The sequence below is a fragment of the Saccopteryx leptura genome, chromosome 1, assembly GCF_036850995.1.
Source record: "Saccopteryx leptura isolate mSacLep1 chromosome 1, mSacLep1_pri_phased_curated, whole genome shotgun sequence".
NCBI classification, from domain to species: domain Eukaryota; kingdom Metazoa; phylum Chordata; class Mammalia; order Chiroptera; family Emballonuridae; genus Saccopteryx; species Saccopteryx leptura.
Window position 1 is genome coordinate 269,973,573 of NC_089503.1, and position 21,192 is coordinate 269,994,764.

The 21,192-nt window shown below is 49.7% G+C and overlaps 1 protein-coding gene across 2 annotated transcripts in view; it reads right to left on the reverse strand.

Annotated features, from left to right (window-relative positions):
- Nucleotides 1-2,214: 2,214 nt before the first annotated feature.
- WNT9A (Wnt family member 9A) overlaps nt 2,215-21,192 on the reverse strand; it is a 33,375-nt gene continuing 14,397 nt past the window's right edge. Inside the window, exons 2-4 of one of the 2 annotated variants that reach the window (XM_066352758.1) lie at nt 8,714-8,970; nt 7,079-7,341; nt 2,215-4,301 (exon numbers count right to left, since the gene is read on the reverse strand). In XM_066352758.1, the coding sequence (XP_066208855.1) occupies nt 3,822-4,301; nt 7,079-7,341; nt 8,714-8,970 (1,000 nt within the window). In that variant the 3' untranslated portion in view covers nt 2,215-3,821. The remainder of the gene's footprint in view (nt 4,302-7,078; nt 7,342-8,713; nt 8,971-21,192) is intronic. The other variant, XM_066352749.1, reaches the window with a different exon arrangement.

Here is a 21,192-nt window from a genome sequence, read left to right on the forward strand (position 1 = left end):
TTTCTCTCCCTCGTTTCTCTCTCTCTGTCCTCCCCTCCTGCAGCCAGGGCTCCATTAGAGCGAGTTGGCTTCAGGTGCTGAGGATGGCTCCATAGCCTCCACCTCAGGTGTTAAAATGGCTCCAGTTGCAACGGAACAAACAATGGTCCCAGATGAAAAGAACATCACCCCCTAATGGGCTTGCCAGGTGGATCCCGATCAGGGTGCATGCAGGAGTCTGTCTCTGCCTCCCCTGCTCTCACTGAAAAAACAACAACAAAAAAACCCCACTCCTGCAGAAGGGAGAGGGAGGCAGAGGCAGGTGCCCAGTATGTTGGGAGGTAACCTACCCTCCAGCATCCCGGAGGCCTTTCCCCACTGACCAATGAAGGACATAGGCCTTGAAGTGTGAAGGGAAGGGTTGCCCAAGAAACGGAAGCCTTGTTTCCAAAAGATCAAGAGAAAGAGGTGTATGTCCTGCCCAGCCCAGCCACTCAGCAGAGAGCTCACTCCTCCCCTACCCAGGGCTCACCCCTCACCCAGGTCTCCATGACTGCTATGGGTAGAGGTGTGTTCCCCAAAATTTACAGCCACTTGACTCTCAAGGTGATACCTTAATTGGAAATGGGGTCTCTGCAGATATACTTAGTTAATTATCTGAAGATGAGAGCACCCCAGATTGTGTGGGCCCTCCATTCCATGACAAGTGCCCACACCTGAACAGAAGGGAGACAACATGGAGAAGGGAGAAGCCACATGATGAGGGCGGCAGAGACAGGGAAGCCAGGAGCAGCAGCTGCTGGAGGAGGCAGGAAAGACCTTCCCCTGGAACCTCCAGAGGGAATGCGGCCCTGTTACACCTTCATCTGGCTTCTTGCCTCCAGGTCTGGAGAGACAAGGGTCTCAAGACTTACTAGGACCTCCCCAGTTTGAGGCCATATTGGGACAGAGGCCAAGCTGAACATTGCTGGACATCTGGGACCCCAGTGATGGCACCATGAGAGGGACCATGTAGGCCACTCAGAGACAGGGATATCAGATAAGGTCTCCGCACCTGAGTGCTGTAGCCTGTCCGTTGTGACCATGGATTCACTACCCATCCCACATCTGGGGGCAGATGCACTAAGCCGGGGCTGCAGAAAACACTCAGCTCCCTGAGCACACAGTGTCAGGACCCACCTGCACAGGTCTTCACGCCCAGCCTCCCTACCTCACCCTCTTCTGCCCCTGCCCCAACATCTTCATTCGGCTCCTCCTCCCTCAAGCACTCCTCCCTTCGACCCTCCACCCACAGGCTCCTCGTGACTACTCTCAAGTCATCAGAATGAGACAGGCTATAATTTAAAATACGTTTATTGTTTCCATTTTTTTCTGGTTGTGTTACACAGAGCCATTAAATAAATACATTCTCCAAGTCACTTGAGTACACACCTATTCGCTATACAGATGAGGTAGAGAAGTGGGCAGGCCGGCAGGAGAGTGATTGAACAGAGAGGAGAGCTACTGTGTGTGAATGCCCCTCTCCTCCTGACCTCTGAACCTGGCAGAACCAAGCCCAGAACCCACATCTGAGTGGCTGGTAGGGAGCAGGTGGCCGGGACCCGCCTGGCCCTCAGCATGGCTGCCTGCCCCCATGGCCCTAGAGAGGCTGAACCTGGGACTCTGGCCCCACTACAGACATGTTTTCTTCAAAGGTGCTCTGCCACACGGGAGAGAAGCACATTAGGAGAGGTTCCATCAGTGGGAGTTGCTTCTTTGCTTAGCAAAACATTTTGATATATATTTATATATAAACAAACCAGCCAGCAGACGTTTTCAGCCTGCCTTGTTTTTAAAAATACTTTTCTTAATACTTATGACATATAGATAAATGTGGTATTTAACTTAAAAAAATATCCTTCCTCTGACTTGCCATCTTTCCAGAACCCAGTAGTGACTGGCTACAGTCTTGTCAAGGGAGAGTGTGCCGCTCCACCTGCTGTGCACCTCAGCAGGTGGGGACTGACAGGGATGGCTGGGAAGCACCCTAGCTCACCCCGTCCAGCCAGGCCTGCGGGACTGAGGCACAGGTCCACGTCTCCTGCCACTGCAGAGCCACCTGGCTCCCTTCCAGGATGGGCCTCCACAGCAGTTATTCATGGGGTGTTCTCTGAACCACAGGAGAATAAACTTTACTATTTACACTATAAAACAGGGACAAAGACACCCAAATCAACATAAATAGGTTTTCTTTAAAAAAACAAAACACAGTTCCCTGGGGTTCCTGGAGCCCCCGGGACTCCAAGGGACACCCCAGCTCAGTAGTTCCTACTTCCACACTACCTGCACCCTGGAGCTCAACCACCCAGCCAAGCGGGACAGGCCCAGGGCAGAGGCTTCAGAGCCAAGGCTGCCATTAACGTCGATGTGGGAAGGAGAGGCCCATGCTAAGGAAGGGCACAGGGTGGATGCCACAGACCAGCCACCCAGAGACCACACCAACACACACACATGGGCAGATGCTCACGCATGCACACACATCACTGGTATTTCCATACACAGGCACATAAATCATGCGTATAGAACACACATGCACATGCATGTTCTCAGATGCACTCATCCATGTATGCATACTCACACCCATGAACACATGAATACAGGTGCAGTCATGTACACAGATAACACATGCAGAAATGTGCATATGCTAACACACAAGCATGCAATGCACTCATGCATTTATATGCATCACACATGCTCACATACATGCAACTTGTGCATACACACTGCACATGCATGCACACATACTACACATGCAGAGGCATACTCAAGCACACACGCACAGGTATGCACACACTAGAACCAAACTAGGTCCCTGTAGGCCAACCTTTTCACCTTATGGCTAAGAAGACAGCCTTCCCATTTGCCAGATCCTGGCCCCAGACACTGTCCATCACACCTATCCCCACCCTGCTTCTCCCAGTGACACAGAGCAAGCTGGACCTTCTCTGTGAAACAAACATTCCAAGGGGATGGCCCTATCACTCTGTCCACACACATCCCTTGGAGAGGGCAGTCCAGCCTCTTTCACAGCCTACCCCCCCCACCCCAATTCTGCATTTTGGAGCTGGAGTGCAGGGCTATTTGCCCACAGGCACCCTTCCCAGGATAACCTCCCTGGGGGCAGCAGCCTGGACCTGACTTTCAGAAGCCCTGAGGGAGGTGGCCAGACACAGCTCACTTTAATTCTTTAGAACAATGACAGCAAAGTCTCTCTTGACTTACTTGACTTAGTGGTTTCAAACACAAAGCAGATTAGGCAAAAAAGTCTGGGGTGGGGGGGGAAGAAAAAGGAAAGGGCCCCCTCCAGACTGGAAGAGCCACAGCCTAGGACATAGTGGGGACAGAGGAAATAATTATTACATATTAGTTAAATAAAAATAACTTAAATGTCACTGATATCACTACAAAGAGAAGTGCTTGATGTCATAACGGGGCAGCAGTTCTCCCCCACACCTGGTGGCTGGCCATCCCTCTTCTAGTGGTTTGACTCTAACCAGAGCTGGTACAGGCTGCCATAGAGGCCCTGTGTGGTCACAAAGGTGCTCCCATGCTCCTCAGAAGGAGCCCAAGTAGTGAGGGGGCGCTGTGACACAGGAACTGGAGTCTTAGGGACAGACACAGCCTGAAAGTATCAGTGCAAAGCTGTTGGGTCCCAGGGAGGGACAAGCAGAGGGTATGTGGAAGTCAGACCAGGCCCATGCCCAAATGTGCTGGGGGCACCCAGCCTGGGGCTCAGTCTGGGAGTGTCGATGCCTCTGCTGCATATGCTGCCAGCACCCCTGTGGCAGCCTGGCCACCTAGCACTAGCCCTTACAGGTGTAGACTTCCTCCCGCTGCGTGCACTGCCTACACTCCACATAGCAGCACCAGCGCACCTGACACTGGCAGGGCCGTGTCACCACACGGCTCTGCGTGTTATGGCCGCGCCCGCAGCAGATGCTCTCACAGTTTTTCTCACGGTGGCACCTGCGGCCAGCAGTGCCTGGAGAGAAGCGGCCAGCCAGGCAGAAACTGGGTGAGTCGTCCAGGTGTACAAGCTCTGGGGTACGAGGCAACGGGTCACCACCTGTGCCCGAGGCCCGGCCCCTTGGTGGTGAGATGGCGCCTGCCTCACCAGCAGCCTCGTTGGTGGTGCTGCCCACCTTGAGTGCCGTTTCATACTTGTACTTCAGGCGCTTGCCCACTTCGTGGAAGGGTGCTAGTTGCCGCCAGCACGTCCGCACAGTACAGGAGCCTGACACACCATGGCACTTGCATGTTGTCTCCACCCCAGCCTTGATCACCTGGAGAGAGGGAGGGAGGGAAGTGAGCGTAAGGGTGCAGGGTTGATGCTGGACATGGCTCCTCTCCCTCCCCAGTCCCTGGCACCTGGTCATGGATCCTGGCCTTGAGCTATAGAAGAAAGGGTAATTAAACTGCAGCTGACATTTTTACTAAGGACAAAGGAACTGAGTTGCCAGATACTATCAAAGAGAAACAGCACAGAAAGGTGCATACAACTCTGCCCCTAGCCCCTACTTGCCTGCTTGTTTGCTTAAGCAATGCCCAGGGCTTAGCTATAAAAGCCATGGGCCCCCTCAGTGGGATGTGAAGCTTTCATAGGTGCTGCCCTCTTATGTAAGTAATAAAAGCTATGTCCACTCCATCTGGTCCTCCTTGTGGTTTCTTTGGGGTCTCACAACACCAGATCAATATTCTAGATCTGGGCCTCCTGCGTTACAGAGGGCCACGCCTGGCAGAACAGAGACCAAACCCTACAGATGACCCCAGATAGGCTAAAATCAGCACCCACCCCAGGGCCCAACCTCATGGTCCCCAGACCCAAGCACGGCCCACAGCGCCACCACCACCCATCACCCAGGCTCCCTGGCTTACACACCAATCCCTCCACCTTTCAGCCACAGACGGCCTAGGACAGAAGCCCTCTGGTCAGCAGCGTAGCCTCCAGAGTGGCCAGCACAGTACCTGTGGCCCTGTAGAGACACTCCTTTCCCACCCAGATGTTCTTCCTGTGTCTGGGGCTACCCTACCAGGGCAGCGCAGGTTATCCTTCAGCTCCAGCATCAGCATCCTGTCAGGCAGGTCCTAGCAGTCTGCTCTCTGCAGAGCTGCATGCTCAGAGTCAACAATTGAGCTGACCATGTCCCTGCCTGAGCCCTGGGACCTGCTGTTACTGCATCTATAGGTGCCACCTGACTGACCCAGAAATGAGAGGCAGCTGGCCAGGGTAGGAGCAGGTGTGGCTCCTACTCAGGCTCTGGGAAGCTACTTGAGACCCAAAATGGGTCCTTCCGCTTGCAGAACTTGGGTGTCCCCTACAAAGCCAGGAAGTCAGGCCAGTTGTCCCACTGAGCATTCTGCCAGACTGCCCACATAGGGGTCCCAGGAGGAATGTGGAGAGGAAGGGCAGTGAAGTCCTCCCAAGTGACTCAAGCCAGGCTGGAGCTCCCAGGGTCACCTGAGGGGATTAAGAAATATAGCTGCTCTTTGACCACACAATAGAAAAGTCACATTCAACAATACTTTGCTAAGAAACATGACAAATTTAATTAAAACACTGCTTACCCAGGCCTGGAGTTAATGGAGCACTTTTCATATTCTGATTTTTCCTTTATAGTTTACAAAGGGCAAGTACAAAAGAAAAGAAAGAAGGGCCTTGCCTGGGGGATTTAATCTGCCCACACCCTTCCCTACAGGGCAGAAGGAGGCAAGGAGCTCCCATCTGTGATTGTGGCTCTTGAGTGTGTGACTCTTCTAGAGGCCCGGCTAGTCATTATGGAGACTCAGAGTAGGCAGGCTCTAATTACATGCCCCCAGGCTAGGGCTCCACATTCTTGGCAATCCCCTGCAGGTCCCAGGCAACGGCTAAGCCTTGGGGGCATGTGGTGGCCCAAGTTGCTGGGAGACTAAAGGGGCACTGCTCTACTCACAGTAAGTACTACAGGCATGGGTCTGACACCTACTCCAGTGTTGTGCACCCACAAGCAGAGGGACTGCAGGGAGGATGAAGGGTGGCAGGGGCCAGGTTCCCTCAAGACCAGCCATGCTTGCAGCCAGCAGCCCCCAAAAGGGCCCAGCCAAAACGCCAAGACATTTCTTTTCCTGAGTCTTCTGAGCTGTGTGCCCCAGAGGAGAGTCCTGGCTACAGACGAGATTCCTGAGGCAGAAACACCCATACACACACACTTGGACCAGTCACACCTCAGTCCTTCCCTGGAACCCCTGGCCTGTACACACTCCCCAGACTGCCTCTACCTAGGCCCCTGGTAACAGGACCTACTGCCCCTCGGCCCTAGCAGTCAGGGTTCCCAGTCTGCCATCCTCCTGGATAGATGGCACCCAAAACAGAGAGACCCTTCTAGTGGCCTAACCACCCAGGGCCAGATACAGGTGGGCCCAGACCCACCCGGCTCCTCCCCAGCAACAAAAAGTAGGCCTTCCAGCTCTACCTCTCCATGAGAGACCACCAGACACTACAGGACACTCTCCACTGGGGACCACAGGCACCCTCCATACAAACGGCATCTCCATCTATCTGGCAGGTAATGAACCTTATACAAGCAGGAAGACTGGGAGACCCTGGCTGGCACCACATGGCTAAAGCACAGAGATAACGAACCTCACCTCCTCCCTGTCCCCCAGCGCTCTCTGAGCCTGGCCTGTTCCATTCACCACCACCATCACCACCATCACCACCATCACCACCATCACCACCATCACTACCACCACCACCACCACCATCACCACCATCACCACCACCACCATCACCACCATCACCACCACCACCATCACCACCATCACCACCACCACCATCACTACCACCACCACCACCACCATCACCACCACCACCACCACCACCATCACCACCATCACCACCACCACCACCACCACCATCAACCATCACCACCACCATCACCACCACCATCATCATCACCATCATCACCATCACCACCACCATCATCATCACCACCACCACCCATCACCACCACCCATCACCACCACCACCACCACCACCACAGCAACCCTCCCTAACCCTGCACCCCACCCCCGCCCTGCTTGCCTTCACACCCACGAGGTTGTTGTGGAAGTCCACACGGGCACGCAGGTCCTTGCTTGACCGTCGGCCCAGGAACTCCTTGACAAACTTGCTGCTGTACTTGAGGTTGTCCCCGCAGCCACCCCACTGCCAGGCCTCTCGGTTCTCCAGGTCAGGGGCCTCATCACAGGTGCAACGTTCCATGCGGCCTGCACTGCAGGCCTTGGCCAGCGCGTGCGTCAGGCCCGCGGAGGAAATGGCATAGAGGAAGGCGGTCTCCTTGAAGCCTGGGAGGACAGCAGGGCCAGTCAGTGGTGGCACCAGCAGCTGATCAACATGGGCCGGTGGTCTGGGGGATAACTACCTGGGCTGACTATGTACCTAGGGGGAAGAGGCTCTCCTATGGACATGGAGGGGGGCAAAGAATCCAGAAGTACCATGGCAATCAGGGACCCCACCGAGCAGGGTCTCCCACTCACCAGTATGGCCCAAAGCCCTAGGGGAGCCCTGCCTGGGCCTCAGGTCCCCATTTTTTGTGTGGTTGTTTTTGTTTTTTTTTTGTGGCAGAGACAGAGAGTCAGAGAGAGGGACAGACAGACAGGAAGGGAAGAGATGAGAAACATCAATTCTTCGTTGCAGCACCTTAGTTGTTCCTTAATTGCTTTTTCATATGTGCCTTGACCCGGGGGCTACAGCAGACCAAGTGATCCCTTGCTCAAGCCAGCGATCTTGGGCTCAAGGTGGTGAGCCTTGCTCAAACCAGATGAGCCTGCGCTCAAGCTGGCGACCTCGGGGTCTTGAACCTGAGTCCTCTGCATCCTAGTCCGATGCTCTATCCACTGCACCACCACCTGGTCAGGCTTAGGCCCCCAGTTTTTAAACAAGGCCATTGAGAGGCTCAGATGAGAGTCTAAAGCAGCTCCCACATGTGGAGGGCACACAGGAGATGAAACACTATACTCGGGCACCAGCTGGACCCCTACTGTCCCTGTTGGCACTGGGTCTTGACCACAGGCATGTAGAAAAAGCCATCAGAGCTGCCTGGGGCCCTGTCAAAGCTGCCAAATATTCATCATCCTGCCAGCAACAGTTCAGGATCTTGTGAGGACCCAGCAGGAGGGAGGGTGGAGGCACTGCATTGGGGAGGAGCTGTGCAGGAACTAGCTACAGGGTCTTCTCCCACATCCCCAGCTCTTCTTCCTTAACTTGGGACCTCCTCACCCCCCGCCAGTTGGCTCAGCAGTAGAGTGTCCGCCCAGCATGTGGAAGTCCCAGATTCAATTCCTGGTCAGGGCACATAGAAGTGACCATCTGCCTCTTCACCCTTCTTCCTTCTCTCTCTCCTCCTGCAGCCATGGCTCAATTGGAGCGAGTTGGCCCTGGGCACTGAGGATGACTCCATGGCCTCCACCTTAGGTGCTAAAATAGCTTGGTTGCCATGCAACAGAACAATGCCCCAGATGGTCAGAGCATCGCCCCCTAGTGGGCTTACCAGGTGGATCCTGGTCGGGTGCATGGGGGAGTCTGTCCCTCTGCCTCCCTTCCTCTCACTCAATAAAAATAAAAAATAAAAAAAACACAAAAAAACTTGAGACCCCCCTCCCACAGTTGATGCACCTGGGCCTGGCCGCCCGCTGCCCCACCTCCAGTGCAGCGCACCTCGCTTGAGCAGGCTGGCCCGGTAGCGGCCCTCCAGGGTGCAGTTCCAGCGCTCGAAGCGGAACTGGTACTGGCACTCAAGGGCACTCATGCTGACCGCCTCCACCAGCGTCTCGGCCACGCCCGGGTCGCGGCGGCACATGCGCCGCTGCTTCCGCTCCAGCTTCAGCCGATCACAGGCTTTGTAGTGTGCCTGTGCGGCTGCCTCAGGTTCCAGGGTCAGCGGGAGGATGGTCAGGGGCTCGCTGCCGGTCAGCCTGCACACAGAGAAACCAGGGTGAGTACCGCCCCAGAGGAAGAGCCACTGCAGGACCCAGGGGACACTGGGGAACCAGTGCCTGTTTCTCCTGCCGCTCCACCTGTGGCCTTGGCCCACAGGGTCTGTAGTCTGCCCTCTGGCTCACCACACCTCCCACCCACCTGCTCCATCCAGCAACCGACAGGCTTGGCCTGTCTGCTATGGCCTCGGTATCCCCAGATAGACAACTGTACATCTGGGCATGTCCATGATCAGCCACAACCAGATCTCAGCCCTTGGGAGGGAGAGATGCCCACCTGGACAGGGGCCTGGCTCAGAGCCCCCACCCAAGCATCTTTAGAAAAAAGCCTTGCACCCAGCCCACCCATGGAAACCAAGGTCCCCTCACCATGTCCCATCTTCTCTCCTCTTGCCTGTTGAAAGGCCACTCAGGGGCATAGTGGCCATGACTCCAAGAGCCACAGTTTTCTGTAGGAAAAGGGATGTAGTGGGCCCTCTTAGAACTCCATGCTGTTGCAGATCCCCAGCAGTGATGCCCCTCTGAGGAAAACCTAAGCACTGGCTTTTTTTTTTTTTTTTTGTATTTTTCTGAAGTTGGAAACGGGGAGAGACAGTCAGACAGACTCCCGCATGTGCCCGACCGGGATCCACCCGGCACGCCCACCAGGGGCGATGCTCTGCCCACCAGGGGCGATGCTCTGCCCCTCCGGGGTGTCGCTCTGCCGTGACCAGAGCCACTCTAGCGCCTGGGGCAGAGGCCAAGGAGCCATCCCCAGCGCCCGGGCCATCTTTGCTCCAATGGAGCCTCGGCTGCGGGAGGGGAAAAGAGAGACAGAGAGGAAGGAGTGGGGGTGGAGAAGCAAATGGGCGCTTCTCCTATGTGCCCTGGCCGGGAATCGAACCCGGGTCCCCCGCACGCCAGGCTGACACTCTGCCGCTGAGCCAACCGGCCAGGGCAGCACTGGCTTTCAAAGGCTCTCTGCCCCAGCTACTCCTGGAGCAGGGAGGGGAATACATACCCAGCATGGCCTCTCCTGGGCTTTGCCTGGGGTGAAGCCATCTACCCTAAGAGCCCTGAAGGGGCAGGACCTGCCTTACTAGTTCTAGTCAGCACCTCGAGGGCAGAAGACCCCAGGGTATAGAGGGAAATGGCAGGCAGGCAGCAGCAAGGCACCCCCGGAGAGTGAGGCCACACAGGCAGGTCCTAGACCAAGAATGTACCCTCATACTCCATCCCTCTCATACTCAGGTTTGGTAAGAAGGCTATCCCAGGCCCGGGCCCTATTCCCCACATTCCCAGAGCAGACATGGCACTGGAGCACAGCCCTGGCCATGTCCCCACTGACCCCAGTCCCTGCAGACTTCACTGTAGGGCCAGCTCTCCTCTGAATGATGCTCTGAGCCAGGAGCCCCCCTGCTCCCCAACCCCATATACAGTGGGAGGCCAGCATTAGCATGGGCTGGGGGAAAACCCCAAAGGTCCCTGAGACACAGGAGGGGCCCAGAGTGGGTGGCCCAGGGGTGAGAAAGAAGGATAGCAAGGCCTCAAAAAAGGTGCCTGTAGGCTCCAAGCTGGGGTCTTGCTTGAGAGAGGCAGTAGTGAGGGAGGAGTAGTGGCCAGCATGCAGGCCATTGACCTATACCCCCAACACCACAGCAGGGGTTAGGGCTTATGCCTGAGGGCACAGGGACACAGCAGAGGCTACCATAGACGGCTTTGTAGACTTCCAGACCTCCTGCCTAAAGACAACTGCTAAGGCAGACAGAGAACAGGCAGGGCCTGCAGAACCCAAGCCTGGAGCTGGAAAAGCCATGCTCCTCACACAAAGACAGCTCACACAGAGGAGACTTGTCCCCAGACAGGAATGTCAACAGCTGTGTCCAGAATGGATGCCAGGCAGCAGAAACCCTGCAGCCTCCAACCTGCACGAGATTAACCAAGCTCCAAGCAGTGTCAAAACACTCCAGCACCCAAGAGGACCCCCTAAGGTGGGGCCAACATGAGGGAACCTGGGGCCAGCCCAGAAAGGGCAGCTGTGAGAGTAAACAATGAGAAGGGAAGATTAGGCTACGGTTCCTCCCAGTCCAGGGAGTCTGAGGGCAAGATTCCCACCACACCCAGGCTAACCTGCTTCTCATTTGACACTGCATATGGAGGTGGAGGGCAAGGGTCCCAACATACCAAGGCCACACTGCCTCCAAGCCAGGCAAGCAGAGGGCAGGGGTCTCCCCACACCCAGGGCTGCGCTGCCCTCCGTCTATGCTGCACATGAAAAAGAGAGTAGGGGTCTCCCACCCGGGGCTGTGCCCAGTCACATTATAAGTGCAGGCTGAGGGCAGGGTTACCCCACCCCTAGAGGTGATATGAGGCTGGAACCCTGCTGCAGCTACAGTGTTCTGCTCCCAAGGCAGCCCTCTGAAATTCTCTGACACCGGCACCCAGATGGCCCAGACCCTTAAACTGTTAGGGTGTGTTCAGTGTGTGGTCTGACTCAGGGCTCACAGCCTGGGGCGCAGAGGACAGATCCTTGTGGACGTGTCAGGTGGTGAGATACATGGGCAGACAATGGTCAGGGTGTGGGGAGCAGAGCTGGCCTGGGCTCAGTGGAAGAGGTCCCAATGATAGGGGTCAGGGATCCAGGACAGAAATCCAAACACAAAAAGAGTAACCACAGCAGAGCTAGAAGAAAGACAAGTGTTTTATAAACCTATTCTCCGAGTGACTCAGAATCCAGAAATCTGAAAAATTAATAAATTTTACTCTAAAAATACAAGAATCTCTGCACATTGAAAAAGTAGCATAGAGTTTTAAAAAAATAATAAACAAGAGACAGGTGAAATGCTGCAACTCAGACCCCAGACCAAGAGACAACTTCCTTTGCTAGCGTGCTTGTGCATGCGTGCGTGCGTGCGTGTGTGTGTGTGTGTGTGTGTGTGTGCCTTTTCCTAAAGATCAATATAATGAAAGGAGTCAAGTGCAGAGAGCACAGCATATGGACATACAGTTTAAAGGAAGAAAATATAGCTGTTACTGAAACTTAGGCTCCACTCAAATCAAAGAAACCAAAATAAAACGATAGCAATGTCATTTTTCATTCATCAGATGAGCACAAATCAGTGCCTGATCAAATCACAGGGGGTTCTTGGATTACGACACAGTTCCATTCCTACAACAGTGATGAACCTGAATTTTGGTGTAGGTCGAAACAGACCCTACCTAGCCTAACACAAACGAAACACTTGCACAGTCCAAAATGGCGTAGGTAAGCGTACTGGGGAACGTCAACTCCGTCGCTCATACACGGGTTACTGCATATTCTTCCGCTGCACACAACCAAACTAGTTCGCCCACATAGTCCGTAAGTACAATGCTAACAGCGTAAGCCAAAACATTCATGTCTCAATTTTTTAAAAGTTTTTATGGGAGTGAGTGTTGCAAACTTGAAACATCGTATGTGGAGACTGTTGTAACCTGGGGACTCCCTGTATTGTCAAGAACAAGGAGAAAAAGAATGGCCCTCCATGCCTGGTCTTACATATCTGTAAAATTTCACCCACCAGTTCTCTTTCTGGAAATACAAGCTACAGGTATATTATCTTAAAACATACATGCACACATCACTCACACATTATTCAACACAATACTGTTGTACAAAAACAATGGAAGCACTTTTTGTTATCCAGTAGTCCCCCTTATCTGCAGGAGATGTTCCAAGACCCCAGTGGATGCCTAAAACTGCATGTTGTACCAAGCTCTTTATATACTGTGTTTTTCCTAAATATACACACCTATGATAAAGTTTAATTTATAAATTAGGCACAGTAAGAGATTAACAACAATAATAAAACAGAACAATTATAACAACATACTGCAATAAGTGTTATGTGAATAGGGTCCCTCTTTCTCTGGTAATTGATCTGATCACCAAGAAAGATATTCAGTGACTAACAGGTGGATGTGTCCACAGCCTGGAAATGCTGGACGAAGGCACAAGTTATGCCCTGGATGGAACAAAGAAGACAGCGTGAGATTTTGTTATGCTACTCAGAACACTGCACAATTTAAAACTGATGAATTATTTCTGGAATTTTTCATTTTTTGACCATGGGTCACTAGAACTGTATAAAGCGAAACTGAACATGAATTAGGGGCTACTATACACAACTGGAGACCAGCTGAATAACCGGATCCATCCCTCCATGGCATACTTGGCCTGCCTGCCTCTACGTTGCATGTGTGTCTGCAGGAGCATGGGCGACCCTGGACACAGGTGGTTGTGTCATTTCTTCCCGGGAAGTGGGCTCAGCACTGTGAGAGGCAACCAGCCAGATGAAGCAGGGGTTGGAGGGGTTCTGCTGACAATCAAGGGGCTGCCGCCTGTGGGCAGCCTGCCCAGGCTCACTGCCTACATTGGCTGCCTGTGTAGGCTTGTGGGTTTGTCTGTCCCAGGCCAGACATTCACTGGCAGGGGGAGGGGGTGGCACAGCTGCAATGAGCAGCTGAGCTGGCTGACTGGGGAGCCTGGGCTGTGCCAGGTGGCCTGGGTTACTTTCTGGACTGGAAGGCACAGCCCCTGAGGGAGATCGGGTAAGCAGAGGCTCCTCATCCAGGCTAGAGTATAGAACTGAGAGCCTGCGATTGGTGGGGGTGGGGTAGGGGAGAGAACTCATCTGGGCCACCTGCTGTATGCTGAGAGTTGCTGTTTGGGATAGTTTATATGTGCACAGGACAATGTGTGATAAGCTCACAGGCTGCAGACAGGAATGTGTCCTCTCACAGTGCTGAGCCCACTTTCCAGGAAGAAAGGACAGATGTGAATGCACTTGACCACATTCAGGTATTTCCTTTTAAGCTTTAACATTCTCATAAGACAGCCCTCGACACAAGGGTTTGATAACAAAAAAAAAAATCAAAACATTCTCATAAGATACAGTATGTCCAGGGAACACAGCTCTCACTCAAGAAAACAGCCAAACATTTAAAGAAAAATATGTATCCTTATAAAACTTTTTAAAAATCGAAACATGAAGAAATGCTTCCAAACTGGTTTTATGAAGCTAGCATGACCCTGATTCTAAAACCAGATAAAGACACTACCAACAAAGAGAATTATAGGCCAATATCCTTGACAAACACATATACAAAAATTCTCAATAAAATATTAGCAAACTGGATTCAATGGTACATTGGAAGGATTATATAGCATGATTAAGTGGAATTTATACCAGAGATGCAAAAGTGTTTCAATATCTATAAATCAATTAATATAACAAATCACATTAACAAAAGAGAAAAACAGCACCTTCATAGATGTAGAAAAAGCTTTTGACAAAGTTGAACATCCTGTCATGACAAAAACTCGCAACCAAGTGGGCAGAAAAGGAACATACCTCAACATAACAAATCTACAGCTAATACCACACTTAATAGTAAAAAGCTAAAAGCGTTTTCATTAAGGAAAGGAATAAGACAGGGACGCCCACATTCACCACTTTTATTCAACACAGTATTAGAAGTCCTAGCCACAGCAATAAGACAAGAAAAAAATAAAAAGCATTCAAATTGGGCCCTGGCCAGATGGTTCAGTTGATCAGAGAGCCCTGGTCAGCAAACTGCAGCTTGCAAGCCACATGCGGCTCTTTGGCTCCTTGAGCGTGCCTCTTCTACAAAATATCACTTGTGGGTGCTACCTCAATAAGGAATGTACCTACCTATATAGTTTAAGTTTAAAAAATTTGGCTCTCAAAAGAAATTTCAATCATTGTACTGTTGATATTTGGTTCTGTTGACTAATGCGTTTGCTGACCACTGTGTTAGAGCATCATCCCAATGCACAGAGGTTGTCATTTCAACCTCTGGTCAGGGCACATACAGGAACAGATTGATATTCCTGCCTCTCTCCCTCTCCCACTTCCTTCCTCTCTCTCTAAAATAAATAAAGTAAACATTTTAAAAAAATAACAGTATAAAAAAGCATTCAAGCCCTGGCCGGTTGGCTCAGCAATAGAGCATCAGGCCAGCATGTGGAAGTCCTGGGTTCGATTCTTAGCCAGGGCAAACAGGAAAAGCACCCATCTGCTTTTCCACCATTCCTCCTCTCCTTTCTCTGTCTCTCTCTTCTCCTCCCGTAGCCAAGGCTCCACTGGAGCAAAGTTGGCCCAGGTGCTGAGGATGGCTCCATGGCCTCCGCCTCAGGCGCTAGAATGGCTCCAGTTGCAACAGAGCAACAGCTCAGATGGGTAGAGCATTGCCCCCTGGTGGGCATGCCGGGTGGATCCCAGTCAGGCGCATGCGGGAGTCTATCTGCCTCCCTGCTTCTTACTGAAAGAAAAGATATAGAAAAGATAAATAAATAAATAAATAAATAAGAAAGCGTTCAAATCAGAAAAGAAGAAGAAAAACTCATTATTTGCAAACAGCATGATAGTGTATATAAAAAATACTAAAGAATCCATCAAAAAATTACTAGAATAAATGACTTCAGTAAAGTTGCAGATACACAATCAATATACAGAATCAGTTGCATTTTTATACACCAATAATGAACTGTCATAAAGACAAAGTAAGAAAACAATCCCACCTGACCAGGCAGTGGCACAGTGGATAGCACATTAGACTGGGACTTGGAAAAAGTTCGAAACCCCAAGGTTGCCAGCTTGAGTGCGGGCTCATCTGGCTTGAGCACAGGCTCATCAGCTTGAGCTAGGGGTCGCTGGCATGAGCCCAAAGGTCACTGGCTTGAAGCCCAAAGTCGCTGGCTTGAGCAATGGGTCACTCATTCTGCTGTAGCCCCTCTGTCAAGGCACATATGAGAAAGCAATCACTGAACAACTAAGAAGCTGCAATGAAGAATTCATGTTTCTCATCTCTCTCCCTTCCTGTCTGTCCCTTTCTCTGATTCTCTGTCTCTGTCAAAAAAAAAATCCCATTTACAATGGCATCAAAAGGTATAAAATACCTAGGAATAAATTTAACCAAAGAAGTGAAAGACCTGTACCCAGAAAACTATAGGAAAGGGATGAAAAAAACTGAAGATATAAATAAATGGAAAGATACACCTTTCTTATGGTTGGTTGAATGTTAACATGTCCATACTACCCAAAGCATCTACAGATTCATGCAATCACTTATAAAATACCAATGACATTTTTCTCAGAACTAGAAGAAATAATCCTAAAATTTATATGTAACCACTAAAGACCTAATAGACATATCTTCAAAGAGGACATACAGATGGCTAACAGACATATGAAAAGATGCTCAACATCACTAATCATCAGGGAAATGCAGATTAAAACCACAATGAGATGTGACCTCACACCTGTCAGAATGCCTATCATCAATAAACCAACAAATAAATGTTGGCAAGGATGTGAAGAAAAGGAACCCTGGGTACACTGTTGACTGGATTGTAGATTGGTAGACACCATGGAAAACAACATGGAGGTTCCTCAAAAAATTAAAAATGGAACTGCCATGTGATCCAGCAATTCCACTTCTGGATATTTATCCAAAGAAAACAAAAACACTAATTTGAAAAGATATGTATATGCACTTCTATGTTCACTGCAGCAGTACTAGTAATACCAAGATATGGAAGTAGTCTAGATGTCCATGAACAGATAAATGGATAAAGAATATGTGCTACATATATACAACAGAATATTATCCAGCAATGAAAAATAATGAAGTGTTGCATTTGTGACAGCATAGATGGACCTAGAGGATATTACGCTCAGTGAAATGTCAGACAAAGAAAGACAAATACCATATAATCTCTCCTGCATGTGGAATTTAAAAAACAAAATGAGTAAACAAAACAAAACAGGTTAGAAACCCCCATGCAGCGGTTTTCAACTGCTGGTCTGCAAACCGGTGCCAGTCCACCAGAAATTTTGTGCCAGTAGTTAACTCTTTCGCGGACCAGCACAGAATTTCTGGCAGAATCACTCATATAGAGAACAAGCTGATAGTTGTCAAAGGGAAGGCAATGTGAAATGGAAAAATAAAAATAGCTAGCCCTGCCAGTTGGCTCAGTGGTAGAACATCAGCCTGGCATGCAGGAGTCCCGGGTTCGATTCCCGGCCAGGGCACACAAGAGAAGCGCCCATCTGCTTCTCCACCCCTCCCCCTCTCCTTCCTCTCTGTCTCTCTCTTCCCTTCCTGCAGCCAAGACTCCATTGGAGCAAAGTTGGCCCGGGTGCTGAGGATGGCTCTGTGGCCTCTGCCTCAGGTGCTAGACTGGCTCTGGTCGCAACAGAGCGGTGCCCCAGATGGGCAGAGCATCGCCCCTTGGTGGGCATGCCGGGTGGATCCTGGTCGGACGCATGCGGAAGTCTGTCTGACTGCCTCCCCATTTCCAACTTCAGAAAAATACAAAAAAAATAAAATAAAAATAGCTAAAGCAACTTAAAAAAAACAAAGTTGCAGGGTTTACACTACCTGATTTCAAGATTTATTAAAAAGCTTAGGAACCAAGAAAGTATAGTGTTGGTATCAGAGTAGACAAATAAATCAAAGGAACAAGATACAAAGTACCAGAAACGGGCCACACATGTATGGGAAACGGATTTTGTTAATAAAAGGGCAAAGGCAACTTGGTGCAGAAAGAATAATCCTTTTGCTTGACCAGTGGCGGTGCAGTGGATAGAGCATTGACTTGGGACGCTGAGGTCCCAGGTGCAAAACTCCGTGGTTGTCATTTAGCACTGGCTTGAGCCCAAAGGTCACTGACTTGAGCAAGGGGTCACTGGCTCAGCTAGAGTCCCCCAGTCAAGCACATATGAGAAGCAATCAATGAACTAAAGTGATGCAATTATGAGTTGATGCTTCTCATCTCTCTCCCTTCCTGTCTCTGCCTCTGTTTCTCTCTTTCTCACTCACTTGAAAAAAAAAAAAGAAGACTCTTTTCCACAAATGGTACTGGAGCAATTATATAGCTATATGCAAATAAATAAATAAATCTGATCCATACTTTCTGCTATATATAAATATTAACATATTAATATAGGTCACAGACCTAAATGTAAAGCCTAAAACTTGAATGCTTCTAAAAATAAAGAAAGAAATGACCTGTGTTCAGGGGATGCTGAGTCCTTCCTGCAGAGGTCAGAGGGGGGAGCACCTTCTAATCCCCACAGCAACCACACGAGACACAATCAATCATCGGCAGGAAGGATGGGAGTTTCACCCCTTCCCAGGAGATGGCTACCTTTCCATTCTCTTCATGATGTCTTTCCATAAACAAAACATTCTTTGTTTTTGATTCTTAACTTGATTGCACCTCAACTTTTAGCCTCTTGCTGTCTGTGTTACTTCTATCTTCTTTTAGAAACCCATCCCGATTCTACTATCATAAATATAGTACTCAAATATCCTCCAAAAGCTTCCTATCTTGCTGTGCACCAATGCTAGGAAGTGGGCACCCTCTCTGCTTCATGTCCCCTCCACAGGCACAAATTCATGTGGCAGACAAGGGCTTTTTTTTTTTTTTTTTTTTTTTTTTTTTCATTTTTCTGAAGCTGGAAACGGGGAGAGACAGTCAGACAGACTCCCGCATGCGCCCGACCGGGATCCACCCGGCACGCCCACCAGGGGCGACGCTCTGCCCACCAGGGGGCGATGCTCTGCCCATCCTGGGCGTCGCCATATTGCGACCAGAGCCACTCTAGCGCCTGGGGCAGAGGCCACAGAGCCATCCCCAGCGCCCAGACCATCTTTGCTCCAATGGAGCCCTGGCTGCGGGAGGGGAAGAGAGAGACAGAGAGGAAAGTGCGGCGGAGGGGTGGAGAAGCAAATGGGCGCTTCTCCTGTGTGCCCTGGCCGGGAATCGAACCCGGGTCCTCCGCACGCTAGGCCGACGCTCTACCGCTGAGCCAACCGGCCAGGGCGACAAGGGCTCTTTAAAGACTGGCAGAGCACAACAAGGCCCAAGACTGGGCAAGTGTGCTTGCAGAGCCAGAACATGCTCACTGCCTAAGAGAGACTTCCATGTTGCTTGAGCGTCTGCTAAGACAGCTGGCTTCATCCCCATTCAGACAAAGATGGTAGCAGGCATTCCTGTCTACTCCATGTCTTAAAGAGAAGCCTTCACCATTTCCCTGTTAAGTATGAAGCTCACTGCCTGTCTTCCCTGTATCAAGTTAAAGAAGTTCCCTCTGCTGTTGGTTTGCTAAGAGCCTTTTAAAAACCATAAATGGATACTGAACTTCATCAAATGTCATCCCTACACTTTTTTTAAATTTTAATTTATTGTGTTTACATAGATTCTAGTGTCCCCCCAATGCATCCCTCCTCCCCTCTGTTCCCCTCAACATCCTCCTTGCCCCCCTCCAATTATCACCGCACCGCCCTCCCCCCTTCACTCCAGGATTTGCTTTTCTGCTCTAGAAAATGCTGTGTTATGTGTATATAATTTAACCAATCTTTTCCCTTTTCTGATCCCATCCTATCATCCCCTTTCCCTCAGTCCACTTTTCCTCTGGACCCTTTGATCCCACCTCTGTCTCTATTCCGTTCCTCAGTTCATATTGTTCATTGGATTCCTCAAATGAGTGAGGTCATATGATATTTTTCTTTCTATGCCTGGCTTATTTCACTTAACATAATAGTTTCCAGGTCCATCCATGTTGTCGCAAAAGTTAAGATTTCATTCTTTCTCATGGCCCCATAGTATTCCATAGTGTATATGTACCAAAGCTTTTTAATCCACTCGTCCACTGACAGACACTTGGGCTATTTCCAGATCTTGGCTATTGTAAACAACGCTGCCATAAACATGGGGGTGCATTTCTTCTTTTGAATCAGGGATGTGTTCTTAGAATATATTCCTAAAAGTGGGATAGCTGGGTCAAAAGGCAGTTCGATTTTTAATTTTTTGAGGAATCTCCATACTATTTTCTATAGTGGTTGCACCAGTCTGCATTCCCACCACCAGTGCAGGAGGCTGCCCTTTTCTCCACATCCTCACCAGCACTTATTCTGTGTTGTTTTGTTGATGAGCGCTACTCTGACTGGTGTGTGGTGGTATCTCATTGTGGTTTTAATTTGCATTTCTCTAATGATTAGTGATGTTGAGCATTTTTTCATATGCCTATTGGCCATCTGTATGTCTTCTTTGGAGAACTGTCTCTTCGTTTCTTTTGCCCATTTTTTGATTGGATTATTTATCTTCTTGGTGTTTTTGTTTTGGGTTTTGGGTTTTTTTTAATTATTTTTTGAATTTATTCATTTTAGAGAAGGGAGACAGAGAGAGATAGAGAAGGGGGGAGGAACAGGAAGCATCAACTCCCATATGTGCCTTGGCCCAGCAAGCCCAGGGTTTTGAACCGGCGACCTCAGCATTCCAGGTCCACGCTTGATCCACTGCGCCACCACAGGTCAGGCCTGGTGTTGAGTTTTACAACTTCATTATAAATTTTGGTTATTAACCCCTTATCAGACGTATTGTTGAATATGTTCTCCCATTGTGTGGTTTGTCATTTTATTCTGTTTGTATTGTCTTTAACTGTGCAAAAGCTTTTTAGTTTGATATAGTCCCATTGTTTATCCTGTCTTTTTTTCCCCTTGCCCTGTGGAGATAAATCAGCAAATATATTGCTGCGAGTGATGTCAGAGAGCTTATTGCCTATGTTTTCTTCTAGGATGCTTATGGTTTCATGACTTACATTTAAGTCTTTTATCCATTTTGAGTTATTTTGTGAATAGTGTAAGTTGGTGGTCTAGTTTCATTTTCTTGCAAGTAGCTGTCCAATTTTCCCAACACCATTTGTTAAAGAGACTGTCTTTACTGCATTGTATGCTATTACCTCCTTTGTCAAATATCAATAGTCCATAAAGGTGTGGATTTATTTCTGGGTTCTCTGTTCTGTTCCATTGATCTATATGCCTGTTCTTATGCCAGTACCAAACTGTCTTGAGTACAATGGCCTTGTAGTATAGCTTGATATCAGGAAGTGTGATACAACCCAATTTATTCTTTTTCAAGATTGCTGAGGCTATTTGTGTTCTCTTTTGGTTCCATATGTATTTTTGGAATATTTGTTGTATATCTTTGAAGTGTGTCATTGGTATTTTAACAGAAATTGCATTGAATTTATAAATTGCTTTGGATAATATAGACTTTTTAAAACATTTTTTTATTTTTTATTTTTTGTATTTTTCTGAAATTGGAAACGGGGAGGCAGTCAGACAGACTCCCGCATACGGCCGACCAGGATC